The following is a 22,152-nucleotide window of genomic DNA, read 5'->3' on the forward strand; positions in this document are numbered from 1 at the left end:
ATTGGCAAAGGAAATGATTAAGCAAATCCAAAGACCTTGGCCAGGGACCTGATTTTTCAAGGGCCTCGTTTTGGAGAGCTGAAGAAATCTGTGTGAGGAAGGGTTTGCACATACGTTTTTAGCCTTAGTCAGGACTGGTGCACAATTTCCTGTTTTTATATCCTCAAAACTGCTAAGCCCCTTGTGAACAACTGGCCAGCACAGAGAGGGAGGGGGGTGTGGGGGTTGCGGGGAGAGGGCTGGGGAAGGAAGGACAGAGCTATTCCTCCTCCAGTTCTGGCACAACTTCAGTGAAAGTGGAAAGTTTGGGGTTTTTTTTTGTTTTGTTTTGTTTTGTTTTTTTAAGGCAATGAAATAGAGACTAGAGGCAGATTCTAGGCATTGAAGTCAAGCCTTTGAGTGGTAAAGAAGGGAAGAAACAAGTTTGAGCAGGAATTTTAATGGGCTGCCAGGTACTCAAAGGAGCAGTTGAATCTCAAGATGTCCCGTAGAGCACGAGCATGTTGTAGGCACTCATGCGCCAGGCACAGTGCTAACTGCTTTGCGTGGAATATATCGTTAGACCCGCCTTGCAACGCCGCGTGGTAGATTCCCTTGTCATCCTCCATTGTATGGACACCACAGTGACGTTGAAGAAGTTAGGTGACTTCATGTTGCTGGGACCATCACATACATGTTCATTTGTCTAATTCCAGGGTTGGCTTGGGGCCCTGACAACGTTGCTTTCTGATGTTAGTTTTCTCTCTAAGCCAGGCTTTAGGTTGTGCTGGGGCATTTATTTGCCCATTGGTTTTTAGTGTTCCCCTTCAAATTTCATTTCCCAGGTTCCATTGCCAACTGGCTTCGGTTAGGTTCAGACAGCAGGGGGCGCTGCCACCAAGCCATTTTTCCTATACTCTCCCATCAGCAGAGAGGTAGTGCTTCCCCGCTCTGGACCCCAGGCCCCCTCTGGACCCCAGCTACCCTCCGGCAACCTCCCCCAGCCCCATGTGGTGCTCCACTTTCCACATGGTGTCCAGCTCCCCTGGCACTGGGAACAGGGCCTCTTTTTGTCTGTCTGGCCCCGTTGGTATTTGGTATTACAGTTTCCTTCCGTGTCCAGTCTCTTGGGTGGTCTCCTCGTCGTGTGCCTGCTTTTTTACCTCACCCAGCACCTATGAATTCCCCTCTATTAAACTACTTGGCACAAGGACCCTAAGTGAGATACAGATGTTTGTGCCGTAGACACAGACCCTGAGACGAGAACTTGGTTGCAGGTAGTTTGTTTGGGACGTGATCCCAGGAAGCACAAAGGAGGGAGAGTGTGTTCATGAGAAAGTCACTACTGCGGGCAGCTAGGATTCAGTCGCGCCGGGGACGGTGCGGGAGCATTTAGAAGACACCTCAAAATCGTCCCTCTGAGGGGTGGGGGAGCTGAGATACTTATCTGCCATCTCCTCGTTGGTTGAAGGTTGTCCCTAGGGGCGTCAAATTTTAGGCATTTCCAGAACACCCTACATGTGGGCTGAATGAGTTCTCACAGCCCCTGGAGAAAGCCACTGAGAAGAAAAGCCAATAGTGGAGGGATCTTTGAGGTAGGAGCTCTCAGTGCTGTATGTGACCTCTGGAGTGAGCTGAAGAGAAATGAGATGGGGCATCCACAGCATCCGCTACCGTGGCCAACTGGTTAATATATATATTTTTAAAGATTTTATTTATTTGTCAGAGAGAGGGGGAGCACACAAGCAGGGGGAGCAGCAGGCAGGGGGAGAAGCAGGCTCCTGCTGAGCAAGGAGCCCGATGTGGGACTCGATCCTAGGACCCCAGGATCATGACCTGAGCTGAAGGCAGTCGCCCAACAGACTGAGCCACCCAGGAGTCCCCAAACTGGTTAATATTATAAGATAGAACCGAGGAAAACCAAAGGCACACTCGAGTGTATTCCCCAGAAACTTCACTTTAGAATGAGATGGACATCATGGAAAACCAACATTTTCTTTTTCTTCTCTCTTCCTTCTTTCCTTTTTTCTTGGATGAGCCAGTCAGCTAACTGGTTGCCAGAATGGAAAGGGCCTGGCACACAGTTTAATCCTAAAGACTGGGTGGCCCTTGAGCCCATGAAAGTGAAGACATGTGTTCCACCTCGGGCAGATGTCCGTGTCCTCAGCCCTTACCACTTGCCAGGCACTGTCCTTACAAGCTATAAATGCGTCGTCGCGTTTACTCTTCTCGGCAACTCTCTGAATTCAGTTCTGCTATTATTCCCATTCTGCAGAGGAACAAATTAAGGCTTTCTACGTGAAATATCTTGCTCACGATCTCCCAGCCTTGGGTCATAGGTGTGGATCGTCTGGGTGGATCAGGGGCCAGAGTCCAAACCTACATTTATGACACTTGGAAATGGGCATTTAAACATTCTCGGAGGGACCAGTGCCAGTTAGAGGTTTAATCTGAGTGGGTATTTCTTATACCTTTAAAAGAGGCTTAAGAAGAAAATCATTATACTTTGTATTGTCTACGAGATAGTTCAGCTCACTCAATGAGTTTATGTTAGATCTTACCTGCGACCGAAATACAGATGGGACTCTGCGGCCCTCCGGCTCAGATCTTTTTTTCCCTACTTCCCAGGAGAAGTTCTACCTTCTTACTGTGGGCTCTTTACTTCATGTCCTTGACGATCTGGTCTGCGCCTCCTCTCCAGCCTCCACCATCTTGTTTGTCCCCCCCAGAGCCTCCCTCTGACCATGTGGAACAACTTGCCATTCTCTCGGCAGACCCTGGGCTTTGGCACTTCCTATTCTGCTGGGAACGACTTTGGTCAAGTCTTCATCATTCCTTAGGAGTTAGCTCAACTGTCACCACCTCCAATGGCCAGCCTTCATCCCCTGTAGTCTTGCAGCAGTGCCTTCCTCTGAGTTCCACGACACCCTACATTCACTTATCATACGTTATATTATTATTGTCCTTTTGCCTGCCCGTCTTTCCCACAGGCAAGAAAACATGCCAGTAAGAGCTTAGGTTGGGTTTCAGCCTTGGCTCTAACATGTGTGCCCTTGAACAACATGGCTTCTCCTCTCTGAACCGTAATTTCCTCATCTGTAAAATGGGCAGTAAGCAAGGTAATTTACGTGGCGCACAATGGCTGGCTTGTAGTAAGTCCAGTGCTGGCTATGTATCTTCAGGGCTGGTCTTCTTCAACGGATCATCAGGGGAGTGGTAGCTCTACCTAGACCAGTGCTTTTCAAATTGTCTGCCTCAGAACTGCCTGGAGGGTTTGCTGAAACACACATTACTGGGCTCCACCTTGAGTTTTTGATCCAGTGGGTCTGGAGTCGGGCTTGGGAATTCTCATGTCTAATTAGTTCTCAGGCGATGCCAAGGCCGATTGGCCACACCCTGAGAACCACTAGGCGAGGCAACTGGAGGGGGGGTGGATGTCTGATTAAAGTGGCTGACCACTTGGTGCTGAGATAAACTCATACTAGAGCATAAGGCAACCCCTCACCAGTGGATGTGGCCACAGAATTTCTACTAATACAACCATTCAGCCAAGATTTGTTGAGCATCTACTGTGTCCAGACATTGTGCTAAACATTCATGACAGAGCAGTGAGGGACACAGACAAGAAAGTCCCCGACGTTGATGAGCTCGCAGTCTAAGGGCCCTGTTTTGGAGGGGGTGGGGGGGTGCTTCCACAGCTGGTCTGAGGAACTGCTAACTTTAAAGACACTGATGTCAAAAATTGCCTTGCTATTTATTGCATCATTGTAGTTGCCTCTAAATAATTGATTTTGCCAAAAGGATAAATCAAAACTGATTATGGTAATCCCATAATCCCCTTGTCCGGAACTGTAGCCTTGCACTGGCACTGATCTTAGGTGAAGTCAGCCCACGGAACAGGGCAGGGGAGAGTCTGGAGAATCAGAGCCAGGCTGTGATATAACATCTGTTCAATGACATGATAAATCTCTCTATAGTTATTACGATTTTAACTAGCCAATTGAAGTAGGAGTTTTCTGCTATGGTGCTGAAGTTTCCCTATGACATAATAGCTCTCCTTTACAAAGCGCTTATGATGTGCCAGCCACTGGCTCCACGAAGTAGGCACAATTACTGTCCCATTGTTTAGGAGGAAACTGAGAGCAACGTTAAGTCCCTTGCCTGCAAGTTGGGTGCAGAGACGTGAAAGGTAAGGCTATGTTATGGAGCATGAAGAGCCGGTGAGGGGAACGTAAATCAATGCTTGGCCATGACACCAACCTAAATAGTTTACAATCACACTGTCCTTCCTTAAGCTTCTTCCAACCCTAAGCTGCTAAGAATGGAAGAACCAACCAACCGGACTTTGTCTTGGTCTGACCAACTGGGAATCATGGAAGGCAGTTGACTTGCCCAGGCTGGCCCCCTCTTGTTCTAGTTCTCCTCATTAAATTTGACTGCTTTCTAGAAGACAATCAACAAACACATTCTTAAGAGCTTTTTTGGCCCAACCTCCCGGTTAGGGAGTGAGGGAATAGGGCTTGGCTGGAGATGATAGTTGCACCCTAGGTCCTAGAACTCCCCCATGTGGCCAGATTTCAACAAAACATCCTCCAAGGAGAGTCCTTCCCTTAAGCCATGAGCTCCTTCAATGGCAAACATTGCCAGAAAAGCAGCTGGGGGCCATTTTGTCAAGAACTGCTCCTTTGGAGAGAGAGAGAGAGAAGACATACAGGTGCGTGCGTCCCTGTGCCCTCGTAATAAAATACAACAAAGGTGGCAATTAAGTTCAGTTAGAGGTACACAGCTTTGAATTAGACGACGTATTCAGAAAGTGTTCTATAAATTGCTAAGGGCAAGAATGTGAGGCATATTAGAGTTATCTTTACATCTGTGAAATCCGCACCCGATGTCTGCTTTGGCCAATTAAAGGGCCAGGGGAGGGGGATACAAAAATGAGCAGCTTTCTGGGGGCGGGGTGGGGGGGGGGGGGGGTGGGGGGGGAGAGAGCCGTGAGGGTTAAGCTCTCCAGAACACCAATTTATGCATAGGGCTAGATCCCTACCGGCTTTCAGGCCTGCACTAAGATCTGAATTACAAATTTACAGAATTTGCTGCTCAGTAAGTAATTTCTTTTCTCCCTAATGGAGCCCGTAATTTCCAGTGGGCCAGGGGCACCGTGTGTTCAGTGATGGAGTGAGGAAGATCTAGACCGTGGAGGAGGCTGATTTCTACTCACGGTGCAACGGCCTTTTAAGAAGGCTTCAAAAGGGAGCTTGGGAGGCCGGTTAAAACCAGCCCTTACCTTCCTTACCATTCTGCAAAGCCCGTGTCCTCTGCCTGCAACTTGGGTGAGTCGATCTCTGAAATTGTTTTCCTTTCCAAAATGTTCTTTACAGCAGGAAGGCTAGTTGATTTTCTTGTTTAGGGTTTAAGATCCACATGGGAGTGTTTGACATAAGAAATGACATTGGTCAGGCCCGGGTTGTGGAAATGAGCTCCCTTCTGGGGAGGCGCGGGGGTTGGGGGGTGGGGGGTGGGCAGGCACTGTGCGAAGGAACTAACAGGCCATAAATTCCAGGCTCTTGGAGTCTCATTTAATGGGGCCCCCTTGCTTCTGGACCGTTTGCAAACAAATAAGGGCAGTCCAGCTCAAGAGTGTGTGTGTGTGTGTGTGTGTGTGTGTGTGTGTGTGTGTGGAAATCCCAGATAATTTGCTTAAAGGGCAGGGGGATGCAACCAAAGCCGAAGAACTTAACTTTCTTTCTCCTTTTCCCTTCCTTTTGGGCATTTCTGGAGGTATGCCTCCCCTTCCCTAGACGATGAATTCGCGAGGGACCTCACGGGCGGCTGAGTACAAGCGTGCTTTTGAATGGATGCTTTTATGGGTATCAGTCCAAAAGTCACCATCCGCGGGAACTGGAAAGCAGCGTTTTGTTTTTGTTTTGTTTTTGCTTCTCCCCCCCAGGGGCGGCCGGTTCAGCTCAAAAGCTCAATTCTTGGAAGGGCCACTTCTTCTTGACACTGGAGAAGACACCCTTCCCTGTGCACCTAAAAATAAAAAATAAATGAATAAATGAGTTTGTAAATTTTTAACAAGGCCCCCGGGCCCCCTCCCGTAGGCCAGAATTCCCTTTCAGCTGCAAGGCTTGCTTCGTGTTTCCGTGTACTCGGCCTTGCCATCCAAGTGGCCTTTCTGGGCTCCATATTTGGAGGAACTTCAGTCCCTGGAGGAACTCCCCTGGAGGCTTTTGAGACTCAAGAGCTTTGCAGAGCTCACTTGGGGGAGTTTCTGCTCGCTCTTTTTTTTTTTTTTTTTTTTTTTTTTTTTTTTAACAGGAGTTCAGCGGGAGGCATGGAAATTAGTATTGACTGTAAGTAAATGCATCAGGAATGAGCTCCCAGCTAAAAAAAACAAAACAAAACAAAACAAAATCAAACAAACAACAAACTCTCAAAACTTGAAAATGAGGGTTTATCATGGTTCTGAGGCTACAGCTAGCTTTCCAATCCCCCAGATAAGTCATTGTTTGAGTCTGCTCTGGCTTAAGTTTTCTTGCCTTTAAAAACAGCAACAACAACTATGACAACCCTAAGCAATTTCATTAAAAGCTTGCTCTCTTTTTTGGCCAGGGCACTATGGAACCGTTACAGAAAGTGTTGGCTGTGCAGAGAGGTTCTCAGCAAAGAACATCATTGAAAATATTTTTAAAAATACTCCCCCCCCCCCCCCCACCCCGGGCCCCGGGGAGTTGGGGGATGGGAGGGCTTCTTCTGCATTTAGTGACTCAGTCCTGCCTGGAGGCGTTTCTCATCAGGGCCAAAAGCCCCTGTGCCCAGTGAGGTGAAACTTGCAAATGAAACTGTCACCTTTCTCAAAGGACTAGTATGGCCCAGAGCTCACCAAAGGTCACACAAGGCAACCCCCCCTGGTGCTCGGGGACAAAGAAATAAGCAGCTGCCTGTTTTCTTGAATCAGCCCATGCTCCCTGATGGTGCTGGTGGAGGAAAGTCACCCTGCCAGTAAGGGCTTCCCCAAAGGATTTTTTTCCTGATGCATGCCAAGTTAAGCATTCAGACCAGAAGTGGCATGAAGTCATTCTCAGCTGAGTGAGCCACAGACACTGATCCCCAAGGTTTGAGCAGCAGGTCTGAAGAAGCTAAGGAAAGGGCCTCTGATCTTTATCTGAAACCTAGCCTTGGGCCTTCCAAGCTGGGAGCGCTAGCAGACCCCCTGCCGCAACGGGCCCCCCACATCTGGTTTTTCAGGGATACCATCATTTTCCTGAACACCTTTTCCAAATGTCTTTTTTTTTTCTTTTGCCAAAGCCATGGTTTTATTTACTTAATGCGAAAACTTGTCAGAAGACCGTATTCAATGTTTACGTCAGATCATTGTCTGATGGATTTTTACAAGCTAGCGTGTATCTGCGGATCTATTTGTGTGCGTATGCATGTGAATGTGCATTCATTTATTCTTGTATGTAATATGTTGAGTATGGATGTGGACATACATTCTCCACTTCTGTATGTAAAGTACATTTATATGTATGGACTGTTCCCTACCTCGATGCAAACACATTATCTGCATATCATGTGCCTATCTATAGTGGACATGGCCCAGGCACACAGCCTCTAGCTTCCCACTTCCCAGCGCAGTGGGAGCACCTTGCCTGTCGCACCACTTCCCAGGGTGTGCGGGAACTCAGCAGCGAGGGTACAAGGGCCGGCTCCCCTTGGCTCAAGGTCGAACTGAGTGGAAGGTGCAAGTCATGCTCCAGCGCCACCTAGGGGCTCAGGATGAAACTCAACTCCAGCTGAGGCCGATCCTCCTCCAGCAACCTCCCTGCCCTGTGGGTGGCTTCCTCTCTCCACCCCAAGTCCTCCTCCGGTTTATCACAGACTCTGGAATCTCTGCCTCAGGCTCTGCCCTAGGCAGCCTGGGCTCAGGCGGTGCTTTTATATAAGTGCCCGTGTATCTATGCAAATATATGTGCACCCAGTTCTATGGGCACGGGCCCATACACACGGAAATCTAGGAGCATCTGGGAGGCAGGACAAGATGGAGGAAGAAGACTGATGTTACTCTGTGGACAAGAAAGCTGTCTCAGAGAGTACAAGAGCCCTGCTTTAAAAGTTGAAAATTAAAAGATGCTTTAGATGTAAATGTATTTTTTTTTTATTAAATCAGAAAAAAAAAGATACAGTATACATGGTATCAGTCAATCATATGCTATGTTGAATTACATTTTAATAGACTCACGGTCCTATTTACTCCTCTGTACACGTATTAAGAAAACCTCGGGTATTTGAATAATCTTCCAGAAATTTTTATTAACTGGGGTTATGGGGAGGGTTTTATCAGAAAACATCCTGAGAACATTAGGAAATTACAGACAGACTTGAGATAAGTGTCAGACAGAACAGATGAAGCAAGCCCCTCCGCCATCTGAGAAGCATTAATAATGTGAGATCGCAGAGACCGAATCTTTGTTAGGGCTCCGGGACGCAGGATTAAAATGGAGACCTCAGTGCCCCCTTGTGTTGCAAAGTAGACTTGCAACTTCATTCACTCAAGTTCTGCTTTTTTGTTTGTTTGTTTGTTTCTTTTTTTGAAGTTGTAATCCTTGCCCTCCTCACTGAGTTTCAAAAAGCAACTGTTTCCCCCAATCATTTCGAACCCTCTGCGGCCAATCTTTCCCTTTCTCATCAATAACTTTCAAGGACCCTATTCGACAAGCAACGCCTATTCATTCCTTTTCCATTCCCCACACATTCCATTCCAGGAAATTGGCAACCCCCGCCCCCCCGCCCCCCCCAGCCCATGCTGTCCCTCCCAGAAATGTGAACTTAAACGGATTTTTGTCTCTCCTCTTTGAGTGTAGAGGATGAGCGCGTATTTCCTACAAAGCTTAATTCCTTCGAGCCGGCATTCTTCTTCTGCAACTTACTTGCTCCTGCCATTTCACATAACTTACTCGGAAAGCCTTCCTCCGCCCGCTCCACCCCTGCCTGGCAACCATGAAGTCTCCCGACCTGACTGGTTCAGCGGCTAAACCATCTTGACGACTCCTTCCGGGAAAAGATTGGACCAGAGACGTAAATAATACACCTCAATATACAACAGCTCAGGCTTAATTTGTAGGCAGAATTTCATTGGAAATGATGGCCATTAAAAGAGAACTATGTACACGGAGTGGGCTAGGGGAGGGAATGGAGCAGGGAGCAGACTTCTCGCTGGCAGGACAACTTGGTGGGAACTGTAGTGATTTGTTTACTTGGATTTGCCAACCGGTCCGATGGATACGGGGTCTGTTTGCACTTGGGCGTCCGACATCCGCTTTGGTCCCTGGAGAAAAATATAAAGTTGCACCCTAATGAAAGTCTGAAATATCGCGAGCGGTGACCACCATTATCTCGCACTTACTCCATGCCAGCTCTTATGTTAAACAAACAGACCCTGTTGCATGAGTGGGGGATGACAGAAAGGTCTCCCACCAGATGTGGGATGCAATGCCCAGTTCTATCGCTTTCCGGCTCTGTGACAACTTGGAGGAATGACTCAACTCTTTGAACTGAGTTTCTTCATCTTTCCAGTGGGGGAGATACAACTTATCTCAGAGGTCTGCTCCAAGGTAAAGCGAGTCCCCCTTCTGGCCCCCATGAGGCATGGATTTTGGCGATCAGAGGTATTGAGGTCACCTCCGTCCTGCCTATGGTCTCAGGACTGCCCTTCGCCAGGCCAAGCTCACCCTCGCCTGGTCCTCTCGCCAGCCCAGTGAGACAGGCAGTGATGATTAGCCCAGTTGTACAGATGTGCAACAGGCTCTAAGAGAAGTCAGGACCGGCTTATGGAGCATAGGACGGGCCCTCCTGACTTGGAATCAGAACCTCAGAGCACCTGCTCTCCAGGCTCCCGCCTGGGTCTTGTCCACTCTTTTCAAGCCCTGCCTCAGGTCAGCCTGTGCCCAGTGAACAGGGCCAAAGGTGACAGGCAGGGGAATAAAGAATAGGCCCTATCTTCTTTCTGATCTCCGTTCCTCTGCAAAACGGACTCCTAGCACCACTTGAGCACGTCAGGGATCCGCGGCAGTGAGGCAGATGAGGACACCATCGAGTGGGTGACTCTTGGGCAAAAGTGGGGGTGGGGAAAATACTCCTTCTCCAGTCAGAGCCCATGCTGATCAAATAGCTGTTTCCATAGACACATGTATGTGTCTGTCCATACACACATGCACATACACACGAGACATTCTGACATTTCCTTTCTCAACCGAGTCCCTCTGCTCAAAAGCCAAATGCTTGCAAACAGTGGCCCTTGATGAGTTCTAAAGGTTTCCTTCCAGTTTTTTTCAGACACAGCACGACATGCCAAGGAAGCTGCCCCCATTAGAATCCAGGCAGCACGGCGACGAAGGAGCGGAGAAGGAAGGAGCCGAGCAGAGAGGACCGCTCCTGGAGGGCGAGGAGGAAGCAGGGCTGGGCAGGCAGTGAATCTGGGAACCCACTGGGGCAGATGGCCTTGGGCAGGGAGAAAGGGAGGCGGCATGCGGACAGGGAGGATGAGCTGCAGGAGGAGGAGTCCCACATGGGCTTAGGTGACAGCACTGCGGGCCGATGTCCCAACTGGGGACAACTGCTGGGGGTCAGGCTCCAGTCCAAACGCAAGGTCCCGGAGTATTTGCCGGGGGGAAATGGTAGCGAGTACTACGGAATTCCTGCTTCATGTCAGGTACTGGACCCCTGAGGACACACATTCACTCGATTCCCCAGGAACCCTAGAGTGGTTGCTGTCTTTATCACCTCAACTTTGCACAGGGGCAACCTGAGGCTCCGAGGGATGAAATGACTAACCCAAGGTCACACAGCTAGGAAGTGGTAGGTCCAGGACTCCAGGGAAGCTGCCCAAATTCACAGCACAGGCTCCTGGGCACTGCTCTGTTCTTTCCACTGCCCTAGGTGCTATGTGGTCACCTCTGGGCTTCTTAGCTCTGGCCCCACTGACACTCTGGGCTCCCCCACCCCCATCTATCAAAGGTCACCGATACCCACAGATATTCAGGGACAGGGACAATCAGGAATGCCCCATTGGTTCAGGGCAGTTTATCTCATGTACCTGCCCTATGACTATCACACTGAAGGTTAACTACAGCGCCATGGCTGCTCTGTGCGCTGTGGGATATTTATCAACATCCCTGGTCTCCACCCACCATGTCCCCACAGCACCTACTCCCCATAGTGACCCTCAGAATGGTCTCTGGACATTGCTGAGTGTCTCCTGCAGAGAAAATCACGGGTTCAGAACTACTGGATGAGAGACACCCTGTTAGCTCCAGGGATTTCGTGGGTAAAGAGATACACAGAGAACATTCCATGAGCCTCTGACCAAAAAATTAAATAAAACAAATAAAATTAAAACCCAGAAAACTACAAAAAACCACCATGAAAGCGGGGAACTCACTGGGCCCATGAGCTCAGCATCTTCCCAGAACAGCGCCCTCCCCACGCGGTACACACCCCAGACACTGTGGTTTGGCAGGGAATGGTTCGACCAGAACTTTGGGCAAAAAAAAAAAAAAAAAAAAAAAAAAATGCACAGTCAGTTTGGAACTGTCTAGAAAAGGATTAACACTCCTCTCCAAGGAATTAGAGCAGAGAATGGGGACAAATTTTCCAACAAAACCACTCAAAGTGTGATCAGTCTTTTAGGCTTCCTCTCCCCCCTCACCGCCTTGATGGTCGGTCTCTGGTCTTCATCATCTCTTAAAACCCAGGGAGGGCTTAAAACTTAGAGCCTTGGGAGTGGGAGAGGGGCTCTGTACCAGTGCTTCCCATTTCCAAACAGCCTCAAACCATGACTTCAAGCACGGTCTTACCCTGAGGTTCCATACCCGTTCTCAGACACACCGAGCAGACAGACTACGAAGACATTTATCCATAAAACAGACACGGAGCCCGAGAGTCTGCATTGCTAACAGGTTCCCATAGATGCTGTTTGGAGACCAACCTTGGGCCCAGGGGAACCATCATACTCCCCCGCCTCCATCCATCAGAGTCACTAATACCTACAGGTGTTCAGTGACTGGGGCAATCAGGAACCAATCAATTGCTTCGCGGTCGCTTGCTTCCTGTTCCTGCCCCAGCTCCATCACGGCCTGCAGCTAACCCCAGCTAACCCCAGCCCCGTGGCGACTGTCCCTGTGATTTCCTTGTCCTGCGCTACGGGCTCAAGCCACCTCCCCCGGGGCCTAGGTATGCCTTGACCTGTTCCTCCATATTGGAGACTTGACCTCCTTGCTTAAGTTTTGATTAATGACCTTCAGACTCTCCTTATTTGCCAGGATCAATATTATCCTAAATATAAGAAGACATTTACTACTGCCGTATTTCACTCCATCCACTCCTTCCCTCATTCAACAGACCCTGCTTTGCTGTCTGTTATGCTCCAGCCCCCGCACTGGGGAGGACAGCACGGCTGCTCATGAGAGCGACCTTGGTTGCGGCTCTCCCAAAGCCACCAGTCCAGGGGAGGAGACAGAGAAGAACCGCATAGACACACACACACACACACACACACACACACACACACACACACTAACCCGGAGGTTAATTAATCGTTGAATGTCTGGGCTCCCCTCACCCTGGACCAGGCCTCTCTGGAAGGCAGGAGCAAATTTTTAGTCACCTCTGTACACCCACCACCCAAGGTCACGTTCAGAGGAGCTTCCTGATTTAAACACTTCAAGGCTCCCTTTGGCCACAGACGAACACGGATGTTCCCCATCAACACCTGTTCCTGCCACCTTGCCTCTGTCCTCCTGCGCTCTCTTCCCGCTGGATGATTTCAGGTTTGTGATGTCTCTCCATCGCTGGGACACACTCGGCCTTCAGGCCTCCCCTTGCCTCCTCCTCCACAGGCTCATTTGAGGCCTCACCTTGGACGTGATCTCTGCGGAGAAGCTTTCCCCCGACACTCCTTTCAAACCCCCTGGGGGCTCCCGCGCACCTGTCTTCTGCCTCCCCCGCTCTCGGTCCTCTCAGTATCCCCGCCCCCAGCCATCTGCACCTAAGTCCCCGCCCCCCCCCCGCCAGTGGTGAGTTTTCTGCCCACGCTGCTCTCTGAGCCTAGCCCAGCACCTGCCAGACAGCCCGAGCTCCATCAGTATTTCCTTGACCAAGGTCTAGGCCAATCCCACCTTGAAGGTGGGAACCACATTCCTGGCCCAAGAGCCTAGAAAGAAGAGACCAACAATCTACCTACCAGGCCCTTAAAGAAGCCTCCGAGGGACTGTCGCCGCTTCTCCTGCCTCTTGTGGGGCTTGTCCCCATTCTGCAGCGAGTTCGCCTCACCCACGGCCGGTTCCGCACACTGGGCCGGTTCTTTGGCTTCCTGCTTGTGGCTCTTTTGCTTGTTCCCCTCAGTCGCCACCTTCTTGTCCTTGGACGAACCGTCTTTGCTCTTCTGGCCTGCTCCCGCCGGCTCTGGCTCTGGGGGTGTGACGGCCTTCCCCGGTGAGTCCGACGTCTGCGGCAAAGTCAAACAAAATGTGTGTTTAGGGGCTGGAAGACCACGCTCGATAGCAGGGGACTAAGTATGTCAGAACAGAGGTGTTCAAATGTTGGATGGGGTCTACCTTCATGAGTCTTGGATGGAATGAAAAAAAAAAAAATAAGAAAAAGGTGCAGATACTTACAATGGTTCAAGGTCCCAGTAGGAGACATTTATATGTTTATCTAATAATCTATCTATTTATGTTTTCCTACTCAACATTCTTCTCTCCTTCTTCTGGGACTAGAACTTGGGTTTTCCTAGGAGAATCACACTTTTCTCTCCTTTATTCACCGTGGGTTCAGACAAATTAATTCCGCCCGTGGACAAAGGCACAGGACTCAGACCTGGCTGATCAGAGCTGTGCACATGATCGGGCTGCTGTGATCGGTTCAGGCTGGCTGGATGCAGATAAAAACTGAGCTAATGCCAGAACCTTGCTAAACCACCCAAGAGAGATCTGTCCACCCTCCGTTAGATTCCGAACCGTGAAGATAAAAGCCTGGAGCTTCCAGAGCCAGCACCATTTTCAGGAAAAACCTGCTTGAAAAGGAAGACACTAGAGAGAAAAGCAGAGCTGAGAGATAAAGAGAGAGAGAGAGAAGGAGAAAGAATCCAGATGCTGATAGCCTCACATATGCCCCTGGATCTAGCTGTTCCTGAAGCCCTTTTGTGCTTAAGCCAGCTTTGAGAGGGTTTCTCCCGCTTAACAACCATATGTGATTCTTTTCCTGAGGATGCTTAGTCTTTTTTCATGGTTATGTCTACCTTAGTTTCTGGTGTGAAGCTCTTCTTCTGTCTATAAAACAGTGGTGAGAGAACATAAGTGTTTTAAGTTTTGAATGCACATCTTTCATGCTGAAGAGAGATTTTTGCAATCCTACCTGGTTCCTACAATTTGGAAGGATGAAGCTATACAATCCAAAATTCCAAAAAATTCTAGGTAAATTACAGATAACAAAATCTGTAAAAGCCTTTCCCCCATAATTTATTTGAACTGAAATTACAGTAGGGGCCAGACAGATGAAATAAAAACATGACCAAGGCCAGGAGTAAAAATAATCACAAAGAGACTTATTTCCCCAGTTGGGAAAGCAATGTAAGACATATGTCCCTAGTGTAAGAAAAACACCAGTTCAAGCAATTCTGGCTTTGATGTTGGGGAGAAAATTGGAGTGGTGGGGAGAATTGTGGTGAATTTTCACCTGCCCTGTCCAAAGGGGTAACAGCTGCTCAGAGCCAGCCAAGACCCTGTGTAGGATTACAACCCCAGTGCTGTCCAGTCTTCTATTTTTCGCATGGAAACTGGAAAACAGCCACATCAGTAGCCCCATGGGCCACATTTGACCCACCGAATATATGTTTATAAGTTCTGATTTGTAAAAGTGATAGATTGTTCCTGAGTGAAAAAGTTCCTCGGATAAAGTTGCAGTCTGATGGAGAAAACAATACACAAAGAACTATCATTTCTCATCAGTATCAATATGACCCTTAGAAATAAGCAAGAAGACAGAAGATTCCCCAGTCCCGAGAGTCTCCTGAGGGCAGAATTCCCTGGAGAAAGGAAACATCCGAAACCGAGTCACCCCAAGAAGCAGTCCTGCCACGGCCTGCTGAATATTTCCGTCAGACCCTGGCTGCCAAAGTTGTAGCAAATGCGAAGTAAGATACAGAAGCCCAAATCCTACAGAGAGTGGAGAGTGGATATCCCTGTACAGTGAGACAGAAATCCCCACCATGATGCTCGTCAGAAAGACCACAGGCCATTTGAACATCCTGTTGACTGTTCTTTTTTTTTGCATAGAAGATGGTAAGATCCAGTTATTTGTTAAGGGCTTTTTGTTTGTGGTCAAAAGAGCAGGGCGTGGCTCTGGTTCCATCACATCCTTGCTGTATGACCTGGAATAAGTCATTTGCTCTCTCAGTTTCCTCGTCTGTGTGGATGCAACAAAGACATCGTACCTCATGGTGGTCTGAGGATAAAAGTAGTCAATCACGGAAAGCCTGTATCACATGGTTTCTGGCCCATGGGAAAGGCCAAACATCGGGGGGCCCGCCTTCTTGTTGGGTCTGGGAGAGGGGGGTTCCACGACACACAACTTAACTTTAAAAACACAAAGTCTCAGGCAAACTGGGAAGAGTTGGTCATCCTGACCCAACATTGTCCACAGCGAATCTTCCTGACAGATTCTTTCTGTGTGGAGCTGAGAGCCAGGTACAGACAAAGGGCTCAGGAAATACTTGCTAAATCGAGCGTCCCTGTGCCTCTCCAACCTGATCTTTTATCCCTTTCCGCTCTGCTCCTTCTGCTCTAGACACATGGCCTCCCCTTCTTCCACGAACAAGCTTATTCTCAAAAAAGGGGGCTTCACATTCACTGTTAACTTCTCAGTGTGCTCATAGGCTTTGACAGGATTGCTGCTTTTTTGTGTCAAGTCTCAGCTCCGAAGTTGCCTCCTTGGAGACTCAGTCCCTGGTTAGACGGTCTAAAGAAGCCCGACTCCTCTCTGACAAAACACTGCTGTGTTTTCTTTATGTTTGCCTTAATCTTGGGGATTTCTTGGCTCACTTGAGAGTGTTCCACACGCCTCCCTCTGCTGGAGGGGGAGCTCCGGAGAACAAAACTCTTCTGTCTTCCGTGGCTTCATTCCCAGCACCTCATCTGACACATAGTAAGTCTCCACCAAAATGGGCTGAATGAATGGCCAGCAACTCGCCTTCCAGATGTTTCTACACTATTTTCCTCAGCAAATCACTGTGAGGTGGGGAGGGAGAAGTGCCCACACATCAATAGCTTTCACAGGACATTGATTTTTTTTTTTTCCCAAGGAGGAGAGCTTTCAATGGATCAGCTCCATTTACCACAGGGTTACGCCATGCTATTAGGCTTAAATGTTCTTCTTAATGGCTTAGAAACTAACTTCTGAGAATAACAGATGGCTGGTTCCTTATATTCAAAGTAAGCTAAGAATCTAAAACTGTGTGATGATTGTTTTATCACGAAACGTAGATGATTTAAAAATATTTGCTTGGGATCTGACTCTGTCTCAGAATTTATAACAAAAATTATTCTCATCCAAATCGTCTGAGTGTGTCCTCCCCTAGAACCCAGTGATGCTGGCAGAAAGCTGGAGGACAAGGTCATGGGAACATCCTGTTTGATTCAGACCTTGGAAGCATACCTTAGACCAGGAGGTGCCCGAGGCTGCTTCTCCTGGAATCATCAACCAAGATTTTTATAACCCTGAGGGGGCGAATTGGAAAGGAACAGAGACTGTCTCTTTCCACGCCCCAAAATGAAACTAAACATTTGTCCTATCTCCAAGATCACCCATCTCAAGTCTGGATCCAGGGCTCTCTAATGGATACTCAGAACACTCCTCAGTAAGTGTAAATAGAATGAAGTTTCTAGCTCACTCAGATTTTCACGGACTTCACTTCCATTTCAGAATCGCCAAGGTGACTGGCAACCCTGTTTCACATTCAGATCCCAGACAAAATGTACAATGATATTTGGATGTTTCGTAATGAATAAAGTAAATTTATCTTATTTTCAAGGTAGTGCACTTCAGGATTTTGGGTTCAGAAGTGGTCGAGAGAATGGGTGGGGGGGGGTGAGCATAGTCAGAAGTTGAAAAAGAAAAACAAAAATAATTTGAGTATAGCAAAAAGCAACATATTCCCTGTTGAAATATATAGTCTAATTCAATTAATATAGAAATAGAAATATAATAAATTATTTATAGTCATTGCTGTCCATTTGTGTGCTATGAACAATACACTAGTGTGGTAATTTCCTATCAGTAGCATAACAGTAATAGTAACAAACTAATAGCCACCTCTATGGCTTCCTGTGTTGAAGCCCCAACCCGCAGTGTGAAAGTATTTGGAGTAAGAAAGTAACTAGGGTTAATTGAGGTCATAGGTTGGGGTCCTCATCCAATAGGATTAGTGTCCTTATAAGAGCCGCCATGGGAAGACATAACAGAAAGCAGCTGTAGGAAAGCCAGGAAGAGAGCTCTCCTTGCCAGAAACCATGCTAGCATCCTGATCTTGGATTTTTCATAGAAAACTGTGAGAAAATACATTTCTGTTGTTAAACCATTGAGTCTGTTGGTCGTTTGTACGGCAGCCCGTGTGGCTTCCATAGCAACTAACATTTACTGGGTCTGCGGTACTAGGACTGTTCCAGGGGCTTTACATGTGTTGACACGTAAAGAAGGACAATGCCACGAAGCAGTACTTTTCCTTGCTCCATTGTAGAGATGAGGAAACTGAGGCATAGAGAGATTTGGTCAGCTGTTTTTAATCACACAGATAAAAAGGAGCGGAGCCAGGGTTCGAACACAGGTGGTCTGAGCCTGCAACTCATGTTCTTAACCTGTTCTCTGTATTGCAAACATCAGTAGAAGAATATTTGAGGACACTTTTGTGAAGCTATATTTCTAAGTTAAAAAAGCAAGCGGGTTATAAAATGGGGTGTTGAGCATAAGACGATCCCATTAAAAAAAGGATTTGTGTCATTATAACAATGTCATAGCTAGGCTTCTTTAGAATGGAGAAAATAATGGAAAAAACCCCACGGGATCCCATATCTTCCCCCCCCCCTTTTTTTTTCTCAAGAAAGAGCTCCTACTGTATGCCAGACACTATGGAATATGAAAGAAAAATCAAAGAGCCTCCTCCCTTGCTCCACAGATGCCCCAGACACGGAAAGGAAGGGGTAAAGGAAGCATAATTAATAGACAAATGACTTGTTACAATGTGTGATCAATTCCACAAAGTAAAAGAACAAGAGGCACTGATGATGGACAGAAGTAGAACATCTACTTCTTGGAGGAGGTGACCTTTAGCCCAAGACCTGAAGGACAGGAAGGGAGCTGCCAGGTGGAGAAGAGGGAAAAACATTTGTTAAATATGAAAGAGCCAGGAAACTCAAGCTTGTTCATGCATATATCTGCAGAGCCCAAGATAGTGCCTAGCATACAGCAGGTGCTTAACCTAGAGATGGTAAATGATTGTCTGTGGCTGAGAATTGCATTGGCAACTAAGCTGGAAAGAAGGGAGAACATGCAAGCCCAACCCCCCACCGAGCAGATCTCACAGGTCACTTACTTGATAGCTCGAGTCCTTCCCATTTACTTCTTCTGAGTGGGGGATCCCTCCATCCCCTTTCACTGACTAAAATAACAAGCAGACAATGGCCTTTCAGCTACCATGAGCACAGCAACGTGGAGAACGCACAGGGAGTTCTGAAATGGATGACCTCAGTCACTCATGACTGAGATTCAGGGTCAAGACAAATGGAAGACCAGCTAGAAACACATTACTCATGAGATACACAATTTCCATGTGGTTTGTAACCAGAGTCCGATTATAGTCAAGTGTTGGCTTCCCCACATAACAACAACAATGGAACTCTTAAACCCTGGGAGTAGGTAATCCTGGGATAAAGAAACGGTGACCAAAATGCCAATGTTGGAACCAGGAGGTGGTGGGACATGTTGAATGAATGAACAATTAAACCATCGGTAGACTTCCATTGGTAACATTTAAGGTGGTGGATGTTTCCTTGTATTTTTTTTCTCCTCACAGAGAGGTGGGGTTTACTGAATATCCTATTTTTTTCCTTTTTAGTGACTGCTGTGGCCCATGGTATCAGGATAGTGCTGGTTGGGTTGAATTCACAGCTTTGGCTCCTGAAAGCATACGCTCAACAAAGGGTTCTCAAATTGTGATTCCAGGGCCACAGCCTCAGCATCACTTGGGATTTTGTTAGAAATACCATTTCTTGAGAACCACGCCAGATCTACTGAATCAGAAACTCTCAGGGGCGGGTGGGGAGCGGGGCTGAGCAACAAGCCCTCCAGGTGATTCTGAAGCATACTTGAGTTTAAGCATCACTTTTTAAAGCTAACTGGCATAGACAAATGCAGACCAATACTGGGGTCTGCTGTCTCAACGGTCAATTCAATAATGCTCTCTGCCCAATGTTTGATAAAGTACCTGAGAAATTTGGTAATGAATTGTCCAGTTCTTAGCAACAATGTTGCCTCGGGTTTAATTCCCACATATTTGGTCATTGTTCATTATCTCCTCCACAGGGAGTGTAGGAAGCAGGGGGTAAGCAATGAGAGGCAAAAGGAAGACTTCAGCTCCCATTGTTATGATCTTAGCTGTTCTGCCAACAGATGGCAAGAAACTCTAACGCCTGCATTGAGAACAGGTAAAAACATCAAGGCACTCAAATAATTTTTGACTGATTAATATTATATGTCTCTGTAACCTGAGGTATGGTACTCATATTAGTAAAGACAATAAAAATTATTATTCATGAAAGCTAACTTTTAGTGGAGTGCTTACTAAGGGTCAGGCAGTGTGTTCAATGAGATAATAACCCTCCCTACCTAGTTCAGTTATTCATCATGCAGAAGCTTAAGATGGAAGAATAATTTTATTTGCCTCATTTTACAGGCAGGGAAATGGAAACTCAGCGAAACCAGCATGCATCATGGAACTAGCAGGTTAGGGAGTCCGGATCCGATACCGAGCAATGATTTCATATTCCATACTCTTAACCGCCTCCCCATACTGTCCCTCCAAGGTAGGAGGCACCATTCAATGAACACATTTTTTTTTTTATAGGGGTGCATGTGAACACATTTTTTTTTTAATTGAGCATCTAATACAAAGCCCCTGATTAGGAAAGATAATAAAGGCCTGGATAAGCTGGAGGTTCATACATCTCAAATAGGGAAGTTTGTGGAACATGCCCTTCCTCAGAGGTCAACCAGGCTCATCCTTAAATATTACTTGGTGCTGCTAAGATTGAGAAGTCTTGATGAGGACTGTCAACAGTTTAAGGCAGTATGACAATTTCCAGATCTTGTCCTACCTCCGAAACAACCTTCACAGAGCTTGGCAGAACCTTGATACATGCTTCTTGAATGGTTAGCAATGGAAGAAATCTTTCTTCAGCCTGAACCCCCTGGTGTCTGGAAGTTCCATGAGCTTTTCTTAGGGACATCACGGTCATGGGCTTCACCAAGGTGTTCAGCCCAGAGGCAAAATGGATAGGTTTGTCCTCTACATACACTTTAGATCCATTTAGATGGAAAATGTTTTTTTTTTCTTCCTCTGGGTCTTCTGCATTGTTCTACATGGGCCAGTTTTGCTTGAGAACATTTAGAAAAAGAAATGGACTCTCTTGGTTATTATTTCTCTCCCTGTAACCAGCTCTGACAGCCTCTCATTGCGTCCAAAGGGTTTTGCCATTTGCCAGTTCTCTGGCCTCCAGAATTCAGGCCATCATTAAGAGCCTTTTCCTACCCAAACACATTTCCTAGTGTCCTTTAGACTATGGTGTCACATCCTCACTAGCTGGCCTTCGGGTAGTGCTGAGGGGCAAAACCAGACAAACAAACATACAAAATGGTTTTTTAAGCTAAACCTGAATGGAGATCAAGGGGCATGCATGGCTCCTGGGGCCAACCTTCCTGTCCGAGAGAGAGAGAGATTTTTAACTTCCCTTTAGTGGTTTCAATTTGATATCCCTTAGGTCCTCTGCCAGTTGAAGGTTGCAATCTGTTTTCTTCCCCTCCCTGTCTTTCCGAGCCCTTGGAGGAGAATTTGGATTGAATCAGAAGGCTTTCTTGGCAGCAGTGATCTAGGTTAGTATCCTGAGAACAGCCCCTCCGGCTGTCAGGGAGATCAATGCAAAGAAGTTCAACTTCCTCTTCTTTAAAAAAGAGATTCTCTCAAGCTTTTCTAGGATTTTCCTCTGTTATTCATTTTGAGGCACAAAAAGCTGTATATATGCAAAGATAACTGCATGCTGAGTTAGACTAAGGGTCTTATGAAGGCCCTCCCTGCCTTCCCCTCTTTGTTTTCTATCACTCTCTCGTGTGTCCTCTTTCAGAGACCAAGTCAAATAGTTCATGTTGGGCTTTGTATTCAAAGGACCATAACCACAGAAGCTCATTTGCCCCAGCTGTCAAAAATCAAGTTCCTGTTTAAAGGAACCCAGATTTTTTTTTTTTTTTTCCAGGGACTACCTAATACCCTAAAGAATAATTTGAAGGCTACCAAGGAAGGAACTTCAGAGGTTTTCTAGTTCATTACGGAGCAAATTTCTTCCAGGGGCTTATTTTTATTCATGAGAGCAAAAGGTGAAGCATCTCAGGGCACCCAGCCGGCAGTGTTGGGTTGGAATCTGGTTGTGACATCTAAGCTTTGCATGTTTATAAGGCCATTTTTATTTCTTTATTATGTCACGCATTCCGATAGCTTGACACTCTGAGGAGCATTTGAACCCTCTCCAACATGTATCACTTAGATATTCAAAGTTCTAGTGGAAATGTTGGGTGGGTATTCTCATTCCTTTGAGAGGAGTGTAAGCATATTTTTGGTGGAGATCTAATCCAACCAAAGTTGCGATTTAAAAGAAGAATTGGGAAGATACTTTCAATTATCTTTTTTTCTTCCTCTGGTTCTTCTGCATTGTTCTACATGGGCCAGCCTTGCTTGAGAACATTTAGAAAAAGAAAGTGCAGGACTGACTAGGTCAGCCTCATGGTTACACAAATCCAAGCAAATGAACCTGCTAGAAATTTCCAGAATCAACAAAGGCTATGGGTCCAACCTTC

The 22,152-nt window shown here is 47.1% G+C and overlaps 1 protein-coding gene and 1 long non-coding RNA gene across 13 annotated transcripts in view; one reads left to right on the plus strand and one right to left on the minus strand.

The window, feature by feature from the left end:
• Window positions 1-1,702: 1,702 nt before the first annotated feature.
• On the plus strand, window positions 1,703-6,050 carry LOC132022038 (uncharacterized). Of its 3 annotated transcripts, none has more exons than XR_009405500.1 (3): window positions 1,703-4,693; window positions 5,123-5,309; window positions 5,758-6,050. It is a non-coding gene; the product is annotated as an uncharacterized LOC132022038 (long non-coding RNA). The 3 variants fall into 3 exon arrangements; XR_009405498.1 differs by having other exon boundaries at window positions 1,704-4,693; window positions 5,109-5,309; window positions 5,758-6,048; XR_009405499.1 differs by having other exon boundaries at window positions 1,704-4,693; window positions 5,109-5,309; window positions 5,778-6,047.
• Window positions 6,051-8,119: 2,069 nt separating this feature from the next.
• BCAS1 (brain enriched myelin associated protein 1) overlaps window positions 8,120-22,152 on the minus strand; it is a 93,408-nt gene continuing 79,375 nt past the window's right edge. For 6 of the 10 annotated variants that reach the window (XM_059407261.1, XM_059407258.1, XM_059407266.1 and 3 more), the window contains 2 exons: window positions 13,220-13,483; window positions 8,120-9,307 (listed from right to left, as the gene is read on the minus strand). In XM_059407261.1, coding sequence (XP_059263244.1) covers window positions 9,233-9,307; window positions 13,220-13,483 — 339 coding nt within the window. In that variant the 3' untranslated portion in view covers window positions 8,120-9,232. Of the gene's footprint in view, window positions 9,308-13,219; window positions 13,484-18,622; window positions 18,689-22,152 lie in introns of all 10 variants that reach the window. The other 4 variants (XM_059407262.1, XM_059407259.1, XM_059407256.1 and 1 more) reach the window with 1 other exon arrangement.

Source organism: Mustela nigripes, chromosome 7, assembly GCF_022355385.1.
Source record: "Mustela nigripes isolate SB6536 chromosome 7, MUSNIG.SB6536, whole genome shotgun sequence".
NCBI classification, from domain to species: Eukaryota; Metazoa; Chordata; class Mammalia; order Carnivora; family Mustelidae; genus Mustela; species Mustela nigripes.